The sequence below is a fragment of the Cariama cristata genome, unplaced genomic scaffold (assembly GCF_000690535.1).
Source record: "Cariama cristata isolate BGI_N322 unplaced genomic scaffold, ASM69053v1 scaffold636, whole genome shotgun sequence".
Classification (NCBI taxonomy): Eukaryota; Metazoa; Chordata; class Aves; order Cariamiformes; family Cariamidae; genus Cariama; species Cariama cristata.
The window spans coordinates 44,124-60,214 of record NW_009621309.1 but is presented as its reverse complement, the minus strand read 5'-3'; the positions used below and the strand labels follow the sequence as shown (position 1 = coordinate 60,214).

General features: G+C 36.1%; 1 protein-coding gene across 1 annotated transcript in view; it reads left to right on the top strand.

Annotated features, from left to right (window-relative positions):
- MMP16 (matrix metallopeptidase 16 (membrane-inserted)) overlaps positions 1-16,091 on the top strand; it is a 92,330-nt gene that overhangs the window by 43,494 nt on the left and 32,745 nt on the right. Inside the window, exon 5 of the mRNA XM_009701887.1 lies at positions 1,874-2,091. Within this exon, the coding sequence (XP_009700189.1) occupies positions 1,874-2,091 (218 nt within the window). The remainder of the gene's footprint in view (positions 1-1,873; positions 2,092-16,091) is intronic.

The following is a 16,091-nucleotide window of genomic DNA, read 5'->3' as shown; positions in this document are numbered from 1 at the left end:
AACTCTGCAGCCTCCATGGTGTTTTATACTAACAAGCTTTTTAAAATATATTAACAAGCACTGATATATATTTTCATAAAGCATAAATAGCAATTTCAAAATGATTGGATGATGAAGTTTTGTTTGGTTGTTTTTTTTCCTGTGTGATTAGCTGGAAGGAAGGTTGTTTCTCATGACCTCATAAGTTGGTAGTCTAGACTTAAGGGCTAGACAGGAATATTTTGCTGAAAACTAACTGCTAAACTCTAACAGCTGTGGGCTATACATTAGGAGAAATGTGTTACCCCTGGGAAGTAATATCTGACATCACCACCAAATGGCATATGAAAACTTTGATTTGGGGTTAAAAACTTTCCAATACGAGCTACTGCAAACTGATTCCTTTGCTCCCTTTAAAATCAAGAGGTAATCTGGAATCATATGCCTCAATAAAAATGTCACACCTATTAAAATAATTACTTTGGTCTGCAGTATTCCTTGAAACACCATTATTAACTGTAAATTATAAATGTCACAAGCCTTAAAATTGTGAATGAAATAAATGCCTTATTAAATTGTATCACAACCATTTGGTGAGTTTAATATTTCCTTATGTATTCTTTAAAAAGTATATTTTTTTTTTAAAGTATCAGAAATTCAATGCCTTTTATGCAGTTTTAGAGTTGTCTTACTCTTCAAAAGTCTTTCTGAAGCTGGTCATGCAAATTATATTTATTTTTTAAAGTCAAAATTGATGATGTATTTAAAAGATTTGGAGAGAGACCTAAGTAGAATGAGCAAAATTAAAGTGTTCATCTTGTTTCCAGAAATCTTACTGATCCAACTGAAATTTCTTTTTTTCTTTTGTGAATAGAAAATATAAGTAAATGTAGTAATATGTGTAGAAAGGGAAAGGCATTTTCAGTACACCCATTGCAAGTCATTCAGTACGCCATTAGGATTTGAACAGCATCTGTCTAGGATGGACTTTTGACTTTCAGGTAGAGAGATTATGAGTGGGATAGTTATTTCACCTGTCATCAAACTCTGTATATTATGACAGAAAATGTATTTGAAAGAAGAAAAATGTTTTAAAACTGCTGTACAGAGTTTTAGTTTTTCACTTTAGTTCTTTTAAACCCATTTATCCTCAGGACAATTCCTTTTATTACCAGATATCTAGCTTTATAAGACTAGCTGGAAAATAAAAATTAAAATAAGAAGTAACTAATTTCAGAATATTGAAGAAAACCTGTGAATTATATTTTTTGTTTATATGGATGCCTAGGATTTGAAGTCTGGTTTTAAGAGCTTCTATACATAGCAAGGGGCATTGGGGAAACCGGGGAATGTCCTGTCACTAATGCACATGATATTGCTTGGCCTACAGATTGGGTCAGTAGAAAATATCAGGTATGCTACATAAATGCTTATGTGAACTGATGAATGGAAGTTAAAAACATGGGTTGAAAATCCATTGATTGCTGATGATCTTATTAGGAATAGGTTTTTTATTTTCCTTTATTTTGTACAATAGACAATGATTCTGTTTTAACTGTTCTTACTCAGTTGGTAAAGTATGTGCTATGAATTACTTCTCATCTGAAATGATGGTGGACTGTGCATCCTTTGCAGGTTTTATTGGAACATTGTTCCAATATGGAAGGAAGATTCTGGATAGTGAAAAATAGTTGTTTTCTTCATTCGTGCCTTAGTTTTATGGTAGTCGTTCATTATACCCTTTAACAACATGGGAGAGGTATGTTAGGTCACTTTTTCCATTCCCCTTCCACTGTAGGATTTGCCCTGCTTACAGCAGGTTTTTGTTGTGTATTTTTTCTTTGAGTACCACTGGTGGGCACATAGATTACATGCTGCTGCTATATTTTTAAAGGTCCACCTGACAGGATCCCACCACCAACAAGACCTCTGCCAACAGTGCCCCCACATCGTTCAATCCCGCCAGCAGACCCACGGAAGAATGACAGGCAACCTAAACCTCCCCGGCCACCCACTGGTGACAAACCTTCTTATCCTGGAGCCAAGCCTAACATCTGTGATGGGAACTTCAACACTCTGGCTATTCTTCGCCGGGAAATGTTTGTTTTCAAGGTAGGAGGCTGTGAATTTTTCAATGTTACATCAAATGTCTACATGTCTCCTTTTTTTTTTTTTTTTTGAAGCAAACTCTCATTCATCATGAGTCCACTTTCCCAGCCTGCTCACAGTTAGAAACTTCAAGAAAGTAATTAAAAAATAAACATACACATGGCTTAAATGTCTAGCAGAGGACTGCTGTAATGTTCTATTTTGGGAAAATACTCATGTCAGCAGAAACTGTAATGCCTCAAAATGTAAGGGTAAATAAATGCTGCGTGTTATGGAGAGATAAAAAGTGTAAATCAATTCATGAATAATAGGAATGATTTAGTTGCTAATACAACCACATCCAGGCATACAGTAGATATTGTGGCTTCAATGCATTTTTTTTTCCTCTGGAGCTATAATTTTAACTTTGCAATTAGATCTGTCATTTACAAAGGAAATTTGTCATTGTGTTGTGGTTGCGTTGAAGCCACAATATCTAAGGTCTTTGCCACAAAAATCTTATTGCAAATGTGTCATTGTTTATTTCCATTCATCTTGCTCTGAGCTGAAAATGTGGTATATACAACAAATCAAAATAAACAAACTGAACTGAAAGGCAATCTTTTGATAGAAGGACTTTGCTAAGACTCATGGACATCAAAGCTGTCTTAGCAGGATGATCTGCAGCATGTTTTCCAGAAGGCAATGAATGTTGAAGAATAATTACAGAATCATTATTATTCAGTCTCTTAAATCTTAAACCAATTTGCTGACAGGTAGTGCTGTGTAAATGTTCCAGAAAAAAAGCAACAGGATAATCTATGATTTTAGACTACTGGTGTGTCAAATTTGCTTAAGTAATAGGAAGTGTGGGATCTTTGTTTTGTAAATATATGATATGATTCTTTTTAACTTCAACATTATAGGTAGAGAAGAAGGGCCTTTCACATGAGTAGATAATACTTTTCCCTTCAGCAGTAGTGTAAGTACAAGGGGCGTGCAATGAATTTGTCCCAAACCATGAAGCTCCCAGTTCAACGGTTTTTGTTATCCTTTCTGATAGGACCCATTTCTCCCCTATATGTTTTCTTTTTATGTAATCTATCACTCCAGATAAATCTTATTGCTACCCAGGCTTTCACTTTCTTTAACATACCTGAAAAAATATGTACAAATAGCTTTACATGAATGCATTCAAAATTATTGAGCTACCTCCACAACCCAATGGGCAGGAAATATTTTTCCCGTAATCAGCTAAGGATTTTGTCAGCCCTGGGGCTGTCGGCCCTTTCCATTTGAAGAGATGGTATACCTTCAAACACTGCGAGGTCCTGAACCATCAGTCTTTTTATGACTAAATCTCAAAGGTTAAGGAAGAATCTAATTTTCTAACTTGACATTAAACAGAAATTAAAATACCTACTTCAATCTCATGTCATCCACCTCAAGAGCAATAGAACATATTCTCATTTATTTTATACATAAATCGATAAATAGTGAAATGCTATCCCACTAATACAAAATTTCCTGTCTAACCAAGTCTAATTTCCTGGATAAATAGATTCACCACCATTGCTAATCGCTGTTACCTATTCTGATTGAAAACACAAATTAAGTTTTCTCCAAAAATGTTTACTACTTACTGCCTTAACACTGCGTATTTTTTATACATTTTGTATGCTTACTAGTGTGTAAACTACGTTTATGTTTCAAAATTAAAACTCCGTTCATGATGCACACTGTAATGAGGAAACACAGTAAAACTTTGTCAGAGAAAAATGACCAGTAACAGAGTGTTTACAGATTTCATGCTTAGAGTCTGACTCTCCAAAATGAATTTGCTGTAATCGTAAATGCAACATGTTGGGAAAGGAAGAAAGAGATGAATTTTGTCCATTAATTTCTTTAAGGGTCTCACAGTTCCTCTTTTCTCCTCAGGGTACCTGGGAGCACGGCAAGGCATGACTTGGGTTAGCATGCTAAGCAATGGACTTTACTTAAGTATACAAATTTGACATTGTAGTCTGAGAGTCTTTGAGTGTTTCACTACCTGTTTGAGATTTTTTTTTTTTGGGGGGGGGGGTTGGTGTATGGGGAGGAGTATGAAAGGAGCAGAAAAGGGGAGAAGGAATTAGAAAAGTCAGGGGTTGTTAGTAATTTTCAACTTACTTTGTAGAATCTCAGAGGGGCAGGTTATAAGGAAGAGCTCAGCATGTCAAACTGTAGCTGGAGCAGAGCAGGAATTAATTCTCAGAAGGTATAAACAGAAATAGGGACTGAATACAGGGAAAGCATCCAGCAATAGAGGAAGCCAAGTTGGAGATTCTGTGGTGTGACACAACAAAAAACCCAAACCTCTTTGCCCTTGCCCCTTAATGCTAGTAGAAAGTTAGAGTGGAAAGGTATGAGTGATAGGCTGAGAGCCAAGTAGAGAGAGGTGGAGGAGAAGAAAAAGGGATTGATGGCAGTACTGTACCAGGTGGAAACAGTTAAAGAAGAATTATGACCTTCATTAGAAGAATTATTGCTGGGCAGTTCCCAGAAGAGTTAAATTAATAAAGTTGGAAGCTAATAAAATTATATCCTTTTCTTTCTTTGTCTTTATCCACAGATCTGTAATGATTGTGTAGTGGCAGATTTTACTGCCTTCTGAATGGCATGTATACCATGTACCAATTTCAAATTGAAAATAGCCAGTTTTCTATTTCATGGTCAAGTCTCAAGCTCAGGAGCTCAATTTGTTTAAATAATCCCTGAAATTGCTTGGGAACTTAGCCACAGAGTTGAAGAATGTGAGCCCTTTTGAATAATTAAATTCTAATTTAAACATAAAACTGAAGCATGAAAGGTAACAGTTTGAGATACACTATGGATTTTCATAGTACATGACAAACAATATTAATTTCAAGAAGATCGTTTTCTCTTGGCTGTTGAGCTATTAGGTATACTTAAGAGTATCAGAATATTAGAAACAATTTCAATGTTCAGTCAAACTGATGAGCTTTGTCTGTGGTTTTAAGACCATCTGGCATTCTCGAATGGATATATCCAGAGTAAAACAGAACAAAAGTAAACTTAAAGGGAAAGTGGAATTTACACTTATCCATCCCTTTTTATTGTTTTGCTATCACTTCGGGAAAGTAACAGTCCTAGCAGGGCTTGATAAAAATTGTAGGGTTATAGAAATGAAATAAAGAGGAATTATTGTTGATCTAACACAAACAGTAAACATAAAAGTAAAGCAATCAACTTGTTAAAGATTCCCCAAAGATCACCAAATAAAATTAGAATTTTGTACGTCAATTGTTTTGGTAGAAATTATTGGATTTTAAGGAAAATAAAATTATTTTTTATCAAATATACATGGATTACTGACATATAAATGCATTGTCCCAAAAGGACTTCTTCCTGAATTCTTTAAATTAGATGCCTTTAAAGTGCCTGTATTAGCCGTAAGACTTGGGGAGACAGTATGCTATAGAAGAAAAGTATTAGTTAAAATCAATGTATTGTAGCTATTGCTTTCAGTTGTCATCAACTGATACTTTAAAGTGTATGAAGTTTGTCTTAATTGAATGCAGTTTTTTAATTACTGCTATTATTTAATACATGCTTGAACTGACATAAGCAACCATCAGGACAGAAGAATTTCTACGACAAAATTCATGAGTGCCAAGTTCTTATCTTGAGATTCCAGTTAACTTCTGTATTTATGCTGAATGCAATTAGTTTTTGGCTGTCACTCTCATTTCCAATCTTTTCTCCAGCAGTTTAGTTAGAACTCCCCTGGGACATAGAAAATGGCTGAAAATGGAGAAAAACAAATTGGTCTTCCTTTTATGGAAAAGCTGTGCAGAGTGGCATGACACTGTCTGCCTTTAATGGAAAAACCTCTCAGCCATTGTATATAGCAACGTGTGGTATCTGACAATGCTGTCTTCTCCTTAAAATCTCCTGACAGTAGTACCTTCAGGGCTACTGTGTCATGAAAAGGAACCCCATTGCCTAAGGTCACCAGAAAAGATCCATTAGTGAAGAAGCTTACAGCGTATATTTCCACTTTCTTCCTGTGTTCTGTGCAATTCACACTGCTTTTCCAGTCTTCTGTAGCAAAACAGTCTTGAAGATAACCCAGGATGTCCTATCAATAAACGTACTTATGTTAACACCTTCTGAATCTTTTACATAGGTAAAAAAATGTTTGAAGGAGCCAATGGTTGCAGAGAATGTATTATCTCTCAAAGGATGCAGATCAAGTAGTGCTCGTTGCTTATTCTGTTATTTTTGAGGCGCGTATAGCTTGTGTTTGACTCTCTGTGCTGATTGTTCCTTGGCAACAAAATTAGCTCTAGCTCTGCTTCAAAAATCCGTGTTACAGCTCTTAATATCCTTTTTCTTTATGTCCTTTTTAGTTTCATGGATTTTAACAAAATCCTTCTTTTTTTTTTAACAGGTTACATCTAGAAAAGTAAGCACTAAATGTGCAGAACTTGTTGTGCATAATCAGCAAGTTAAAGGGACAAGTCACTACTCTTTGTTTATGTGACACAGGCTTTTGCTTTACAGAACATCTTATAGAGGTTGCACTGGTCCTTTCTTTGTTTAATGCTAAATCCTTAAGAAACAAATGAATGGACTCTGTAGAATCTACAATGGTTTTCGTATTCATGTTGGAAAAGTTAATTCAGTCCTTGAAGAACAGCATTTTTAACCACTGTTGTACACTAGAGTGTTTGTTGAAAAGAGAAAGAAGCTTGTCCATCAGACAAATAGCATTTACAGCTCAGAGAAATGTCTTCTGAAATGTTAATATTACAGATGGTAAAATATGGAACCAATTTTAGGAAAGCCTTAACAGGCTGTGTTTTACTATTTTATAGTAATTTCTCCACAACTTGCAGAAATTTGTTTTCTGACTCTTCATCTGCTAAGAACCATTGTAAAAATGTTTATGACGTGCCAGACAAGCCAAGCCAATTAGGCTGTCATTACCCCTTGGCATTAGTTTAGACTACAGTTGCTTTCATACTTAACTGTATAGATGCCGTTTAATATCCCTTTCAGAACTGTGTATTTATATAGAGTATGCTGTTAAATACAAAAGGAAAAAAAATACAGTTTCTTGATATGTGGTAAACACATGAGGAATTTTTAAAGCATTTTAGCATTGCCTATTTAATCGTAACTGGTAGATCTAACAAAAAATCTGTGAGCGGAGAGAAAACACTAATAATAAAAAGTAGAGACAAAGAAACAGCTACAGTATGATACCTGACTCCACTGTACTTGAAAGCAGACATTTTTTCAAAGCTCTCCTGGTCTGTTTGTGTAGCTGCTTTTTGTTGCATGATGCTGTGGATGTCTGGGCTGTCAGTTGCAGCCTAGGAAAGTTCAGCAGAGGATGCTAGGGAAGTAAACACTTTGGGATTCGAGAAAACATTTAACATCTCAGCTGTAAAAGTCTGGGAACAGGAGGTCAGAAGTAGCTAAGTCTGCAGAGAGTGGGCTCCTTTCCCCCTAGTTTTTATACCATTATGTGAGGAAGAACAATCTGGTGGAATTTGCCATTTTTGAACACCAGGGAGGAGGGCTGCTTTAATTCAGGTAATAGGAGTAATTCTGGTTATATGTTAAAAAAGAAGAAGAAAAGCAACAAAAACTTGGTGGGGACTTCAGTGTATCACAGTAGACCAAGCTGATTGGAAATGTACAGGGTGGATGTTTTGTGGCACAAAACCAAATTGTAGAATGTCACAAAGGAAAAAATCAGTGACATGCTGGAATACCAAGAAGTCATAGCTTGTATATTTTTGATAAATGGATACTTTCACTAACAGATGTAAAAATCTTTTCCAAATGTTACCTAAACCTTTCAATGTGCTTCTAAGCTAGGGAAGGGTTTTAGCTAACACTTTTCACAGGTTTAAAATGGAAAGCACAGTCTGTTCATCACTGTATGGAAAATAGGTGGTATAATCCAGCTGCAGAGGAGTTTAGAGAAGAATGTAATCATCTAGGTAATAATTGTACCAGAATAGTTCAGTTAAAAATCTTTCTACCATCTCACCTTTTAAAAAATTGTCTTGGACTTTATTACATAGTTTTATGTCCATTAGAAAGATGGCAATCCAGTCATAGCTATACTCACTATCTAGCATCTACTAACCTACAGGTATATTTGTACACATACAAATATTATGTGTAGAAAGTTCTAAAAAATCATAACTCTATTATTAGGGCTTTATTTACAAAAGCATCAGTGTAATGGACATACATGTTATTGAAACTTGAAAGCAACTTGAACTGATTAACAATCTGTACTATCTGGGTAATAAAATTCCTATTATTCATGTACTAGCCCATTAAAAAGTATGACCTTAGCAGGATACGTGACTCAGTATTGCAGGACTTTAGATTTGTCAGAAGAAAGAGTACTATTTTTTTCCAAAAGGCTATGTTTTCATTGGCAAACAATGTGGTGCAAAAGGATTTGATCAGTAGCAGAGCAGATGGTACTGAGCTCCTCTCATGTCCATCATATGTGCTTTGCTTTTAATTAGATACAGTCTGTCCTCTGAGGCCAAACAGTTCCACTATACATGTGGTTCAGATTTTTCTGAAGGGCAGCTATCCCTTAGACACTGGCGTCTTTGACTGTGGACCCCTTGAGAGTGTACCATACAAGCATTTCATCTAATGCAAGTGGTGTTACCATCTTGTTAACATGCAGTTGCTCACGCCATCTTGACCCAAATAAACCCTCACATGCAAAACACACATTATTTCTCTTCATACCATTTTTTTTGCATGACACGATGGTATCTGTTGCTTACCTCCGTACTGTGAGTTTGGATGATGTGCATTGCAATACAGTCCAGGGAGAAGAGGTGGATTTAACAGCTGTGCCGAGACATCACCTTGACTTTACAGACAAATATCCTCCTGAATTTTATTTTCCCTGAGAGAAAAACAAGGCAGAATGCCTTTTTAAATTCAAATTAAACATAAGGAAAAACTTTTAAATTGTAAACGTTACAGATTAAACGCTGGAACAGGTTGTCCAGAGAGGTTGTGGAGTCTCCATCTTTGGAGATACTCAAAAGCTGACTGGACATAGACCTGGTCAACTGGCTGTAGCTGATTCTGCTTTGAGCAAGGGAGAGGGTTGGATCTCCAGAGCTGCCTTCCAACATCAACCCTTCTGCGTAGCAATTGAAATATAGAGCACTAAAAAGGCATAGCCTCCCAAAATGTTTCCATGTTACCTGTTTTCCCCACTTTCCTCCAAAGGAGGGTTTGAGTATTTCTTCATACTCCTCCGAAACGTCCAGAGATCCCTTCCAACCTCAGCCATTCTGTGATTCTGTGAATCCACTGAAATTTGACTATTTCACCCACTCATTTCCCAGCAGCATTTGTTTCATCATTTCTTTTGGGATGTGGCCTTCACAGGCAATAGCTAGTGAGATTTGATCAGCAGATTGTTTTATGACTTCTGTATTCGGCTCAGAAGAGAACAGGCAGAGGAGATTGGGATGTGGGGACTGCAGGGCAGGGAATGTCCACCCATTCCAGCTGTGTAAGACAGATCCTTTGCTGTCTCCTTGCCCTGTCTCAGCTTTCAGGGGAAATCAGCCTCCTTTCTAGGGTCAGGCTCTGGGCTGAAACACTTTATTCAAAGACTGACCCAGTCCTGTCTCTGTGGGACTCTCACCCACAAGGTGCACTCCCTACCCCAGAGAGTCCTCACAGATTAAAAAGAGGTACTTCAAACTCTTCAAGAGTTTTCACAATGGGGTGGACAGGCTAAGTTTAACAGAAATACTCAACTACTTGTGTGAACCCATGTACAAATGTGGTGGTATGATCTGAGACAATGTAAAGGTTTGGATAGTTAAATGTGAATCTTAACAAATTCTTATTTCTGATAAATACTGAAAAATATGAGACTAAGTATTTGTAAATCATAGACCAAAATTCCAAGAATTAGTCATTCGTTAGAAACTTCTTTCTTTCTTTGTTTGTTTTTGAATAGAGTGGAATTGGTGAAATCTGAAGATCTCTGTTACACTCTTTATGCAAAAAGATAGCGTCAAATCTTTATATATTCTTAGGAGAGTACTTGTAATAATACTAAATAAAAAATGGAATTATGACTTTTTCTTGATGCCCAAAAAATAATCCACAAGATCCTCCAACAAATGATAGCACGCTTATATGGTGTTACTTGTGTATTTAGAATTGCTATTTTTCTTAGTCATTGAATATAACTGTTCTTTTTTAGTCCCCATATGTCAAGAGGTTGTTCTGAAATCTAGTTGACCATTAACTTAACTGTGCTTTTGATCAGAACGAGTTTTACATACTATCAGATGCAAGAAATACAGAACAAATATAGTTCTGCATAGCATTATTAAATAAGTGAAAGACATTAAAAATACAGATAAATAAATGCAGGTGGAAAGACTTTGATCTGGCAGATCTCCTTCTTGTGAATAATTCAAGCCTAGGCAGAGAATCTGAGTGGGGAAAATATATGCACAGAGGCCCTCAGTGGGCATAATCACTTGAGTAATGACTAACAATGTGAATTAAATTTAAAAGATCAAATTCTGATTTTTTTTCCTTCACAGCTAGAATATTTGCTTGCTACAGTCAGGGAGTCCTGTGACTCTATTATTTTTTCACTTATTATTTTACTAAAACAAAAATGACTAACAAAAAGGTTTAACTGAATACTAAGGTACAGAAGGTATTTAATTTTGTAGAAATTGCCTGTTTTCAGAGACTCAGTGTTTGAGTGAACTGATTAAAAATATTTCATTGGCGAGAGAATAGAAAAAAGCATTATTGACAAAAAATAATTGCAAAAACTCACAGCAAGGAATAACCTAAAATTACATGGAGGCATATCTTCAGTTTTGTACCACCAGCAGGTGTTATCTTGTAATATTAACAGTACGTTTTAATTGGGGCTACATCCTAATGGAACCAATGGGAGTAATTGCAGAAACACTTCAAGCAGAAGGCTTAATTAAAATTTCTTGTTGTAGAAATTGTGGCCTTTCAAGTAATTTAGGTAAACATTTTGGGAAACAATTGAAATGGCTTGTAATGTAAGCTTTGTCAAGCAGTGGTATTGATCTGTCTTGGAAATATTTGCTTAATCTTGATTTACAGCTTAAGCTTTATATTCCAGAAGTATTTGTGTATTTCTAATTTCTTTTTTTCTTTTTTTTTTTCCCTTTCTAGAGGTTGAGGATCCACAATGCAGAAGTTTAGCAGGTGTTCAGATAAAAAGAAACTAATCTCATTTGTTCCTCTGAATTAGTAATTTCCTGTATAAAACACTGCACTACTAAACAGTTGAGGTCTTAAATAACTTAGAACAGCATCCATGTTTATTTTTTTCAACAAACCAGTGGAACATTATTCACATTATTGAAAATCTACTGAAAAATATCAAAAAAGTATATTAGATATTCACTTAAATCCTGTATTTTCTTCTTTTTTATAAGCTATAGCTTGAATATTTGTTTAAGTGTTGCCTTCCTTGTCTACTGGGTGAAACTTGGCCCAATTGAAAGTAATGGGAAAAAAATCCATTGACTGTAACAGAATCAAGATTTCACTTGGAATTAAGTACCTTTGACATCTATTTTGTGTAGTATGTATTGGGTAAAATAACACAAGAAACAGCAGATTAGCTCACAGTACAAAGCCTATGAAAACAAGAACCATTTTCCTATACAAAATCAAATTTGATTATACTACTTGTCCAGTCTGTAAATCAAAATGAAACAGGGATAATTTTAGTTAATGATTTGACATATCTGTCCGGTGAGAATATCTTCACTGAGGAGAATAGACTGTAAGAGGTGAAAGGTTATAGTTGATAATGACAGAGTTCAAGCCTTTCCCATTCTCCCTAACAATTCACCAGTGTTTCTCCTCAATTTTATCATGGTGGAACCTTTGCTGATGTTTTGGAGTGATGTCTGACCAGCCCTTTATAACACATTTACTGCTTCAAATTGTACATTCCCAGCTTATCTGTAATCAGATGTCATTGACTGGGAGTGACAGAGACAGTGAGCAAAGACAATCAAATATCTACCATTTTTGTATTTGTGTTGTCATGACTGATGTCACTGTTGGCTGCTCTTTGCTGGTTGTGCTACTCTTACTGGCCTGTTTTTCTCTTTGACCGTTGCTGTCAACCTCAAAGCTGAGTCGCTCCAAGAATATTGCTGTTCACTCACTGATTACAGTGGGAACTTCTACAGTCTTTTTCTAATCCTGCCACTTCCATGGGAGAGAAGATTTACTTAGCCTTGCTCCCCACGAGTTAAAGCTAGACTTGGTACCCAGATTTTTTTATTGTTTGTTGTCAGCACAGTTTCAAGCATTAAACTGAGATCAAACAGCATATGTTAACATCTTAGCTTGCAGCAACTTGAATCCAAAACAGCACCCATACACTCATTTACAGAGTTTCTTATGTCATGCCTTCCGCTATTTTCATATGTTATCAGCTTATCAGAGCTTATTGCTTAATTCATACCCTAAACAATAGGAAAGATTGAGTTACAGCAAGATATATGCAACTTATGTTGTGTATTTTTAAAATCTGGATTTGGTTATGCCCTGGTCTACACATCTTGCGCTTTGCAAGTGAGTTGTGTGGACTTTTGTAAGCCATCTGATGATTTGCAAACAGCCTCTTGTTAGCCCATTACCTAAGTGTTTAGTTAGCTAGTTCATTAGTTTTAATCTGTCTCAGAATACTTGTCTGCTCAATTGCACAATTACAATAGCTAGATTTTGGGGCAAAAGATTGGGACATTTTGGCCTTCAGAGTATTGCATTAGTTGACTTCCATGACCACTGAGGATAATACAGGAACAAAAAAGGAAGCTTAACAGAAATGTGTACTTATTTGCATTTAGAAATGTTGGCTTGTATAAAATTACATGCATTCTTACATTGTTTACCAGTGTCTGGCTCCTTTTGCAAAGAAACCACAGCTCTGACCTAAATAACTGCATCTTTTCTACTTTGTGATTTCAGAAATCTTACATTTAGGTATACCAGCCCATGCAGTTTTGAAGACTGACGCACGTCTTTTCACATCTAGTTGTTGTAGGTATGCATATGTGGACAGAGGTGGTATGGCCTTGAAATGAGTAGGGTCTGTCCTCTTCCATTTCCTCTACACAGTGTGTGTAAAAGGAGTGGGATATGCCCTTGAGAGCCCCAGCCTGGTTAGAGCAGCTTCAGTCTCTTGGTTATGCGTGGACTATCCTAAACTACTGCAACCAGGAGGAAATACTTAAATTACTCACTGTTTCTTGCTCCCACCTGTGGTTCTCATATGCCTCATCAGGGCACTACACCTTCTTTTGGACTCTTCAGAGAATCCGTGCAACGTGCAGTACAGGGAAGCAGGGAGACTGGGTAAGTGGCAGGATGAGCACATACTGCATCCACACTTAGCGTCACATGGAATCGCATCTGTGTTGCAAAATCATGAAATTTGACTTCAGTGATTATGAGGCTTCAAAGGAGCAACATGATTATTTTAGGTCTTCAGAGAGGTAACAAATGTGAGAGTTACCGACACAGCTGTTTTCATGCGTTACACTTGCGTATGTGTGTATGACATGTACATTGTGGTTTCCATCAGCTCATGCTGTGTCCTCACCCCCTGACATCCGTCTTTCTTTACAACTTGTAATGTTGCTGTTCTATTAGGAGCATTTTGCCCAATTTTAATTTATTCTTTAAATGTTTCTTTCCTCTTTCTTGTGAATGCTTTCCTATTATTAGTCATAGGATCCCATGGAAGGGACCTTCAAAGATCATCTAGTTCACCCCCCCTGCCATAGGCAGGGACGTTCATGTACATATGGAGAGAAACACAGAAGTGTATGAATTTATGAGTACGACAAGTACGAAAAGACAGATGATAAGTTGATAAGTCCTGTAAATATTAACATAAATATATCACAATTCATTCCAGAGTGGAAAGATCACTGCATAAAGGAAATGAAAACTGTATTACATCTAGCAAAAATATTTGGAGTACCGATTTCTGTGTTCCTACAATATCAAGAATAGATTTTTGATAGTTGGTTTTGGCTGATCTTGGTGGATGTAGTTTGTTACTCTCTCATCTTCTAAAGCTTTTGGCCAACAAGAGTGAATGATAATGTATCTCATTTTATTTCCACAGTGAAAAGAGACTTAGAAGCTTCCTCTAGCTGGAAATTATGCTAAATAATGTCTTAGACATGCCATAGTTCACAAGACACAGGCTTATTCTTATAGGTGAACATTTATTTTTTACTGAGTGAATGCTTCTCTGCTCTATTTGGAGTTTTCTAATCTTCTTGGTTTGCCAGTGGTATCTAACCGGGTTAAAGAAACCAGAAACAAGTATTTATGGCTTTGACTGAATCATAATTTCTCCGTTTGACTGCTTTCAGTGTTTTCCCTGCCTGTATCGAGAAATTTTGATGAAGCAGGTCATACTTTCTTTTGGATTGTCAGTAACTTTTGGTTATCTAGGCTGGTAGCCTCCATTCCATGCTGATTTAATCCCTATGTGTTAGGGGTAAAAATAAGGAAAAAGTTTGCTCTCCTCTGGCCTTTTTGATTTTCAGGGATTGCCCAAGTCATTACAGAGAGCCTGATGACTCAGATATATTTGTAGTAGTTGTTAAAATAGTCTGTTCACCCCTCAGGCAGATGGTGAAGCATCATATTACAACTGATAAAGTGATAAGGGCAGACAAGTAGAGAAAAAACAATTATTCTGATTTCATTAGAACCACTGGTCTGTTTTGCTTGAACAAAGATCAGTCTGTTCTGGACTATTTTCACATATTTGTATGTCTGTTCCTTACAAATGTGGAGTCGACAATTTCAGACTGAAGAGAAATAGATGGAGTATAATTCTGATGATTGGGAAAAGTTACAGAAAAAATTGTAGGCACACAAAAGCAAATATTCCTTATCCTCTTCTCATGGCCCAAGACGGATAGCAAAAATAAATTACAGACAACTGTGGAAAAAAAATCCTTGAATTTTCTATAGGATCCTAGGTGGTATACTTGGTCTTCTCCAGGAAGGAGATTTCTGTTCTAAGGGTTGTGCTATTGTTGGTAAGGCAATGTAGCATAGTGCTAGGGAATACTGTGCAGCTGAGAAAAGAATCTTGAAAATACTTTTATGCTAATACGCTATCTATTTCTAGGGAATTGAACATATTTTCAAATTCTCTTGACAATTTTATTAAAGGGACAATGGTAGTCCAATGTTCTTGATATTATTTTTTTTTAATGAAATGGTAAAAGAGGCTGTAAAAGGATGGAAGAAAAGTAGAGAGTATGACATATAATATCAACAATGACTTAGGGAATGAAGGAAATTGTAAAATTAGTATTACTGAGCTTTCAAATAGAATAGAGGCTCACATGTTTGTCAGATTTAAACTAGCAAACTGTCATAGAAAAGTATTGGTTATTTAGTTTCCCACAGAGCACATCAAGAGGGGAATGCGTTAGTGTAAAAGAAGTATCAAGAAGCAGGTATTGGTAAATAGAAAAGGAGATTTAACATTATGTTCATTATATATCTCGTGATATTTCCAAGAACCGTGATCATGTATTGACAAACCCTGTATAAATGCAGGCATCTCAGGAAGCCAATCTTCTTTCCAACTCAGTTTTACACTATTATTTGTAAAGAAACAAGGATAGCTAGTGCAAAGCAGACATCTTCACCTCGTATTGTTATGCAACTACTTATTAAATGTTTTCACCCCTTTTCATTGTGTAGCCCCTACTATATACCTGCCTGTTTTCAAAGATAGATTTATCAAGAATTCCTTGTTTGAATTATATTATATACAGGTGCGTGTATTAATGAAAACATACTTTTTCCATTTGAATCATCATTGTTAGAATATTTGCAGTCTAAATATAACATATACCTCAGCAGAACACTTTTTTCTCAATGCC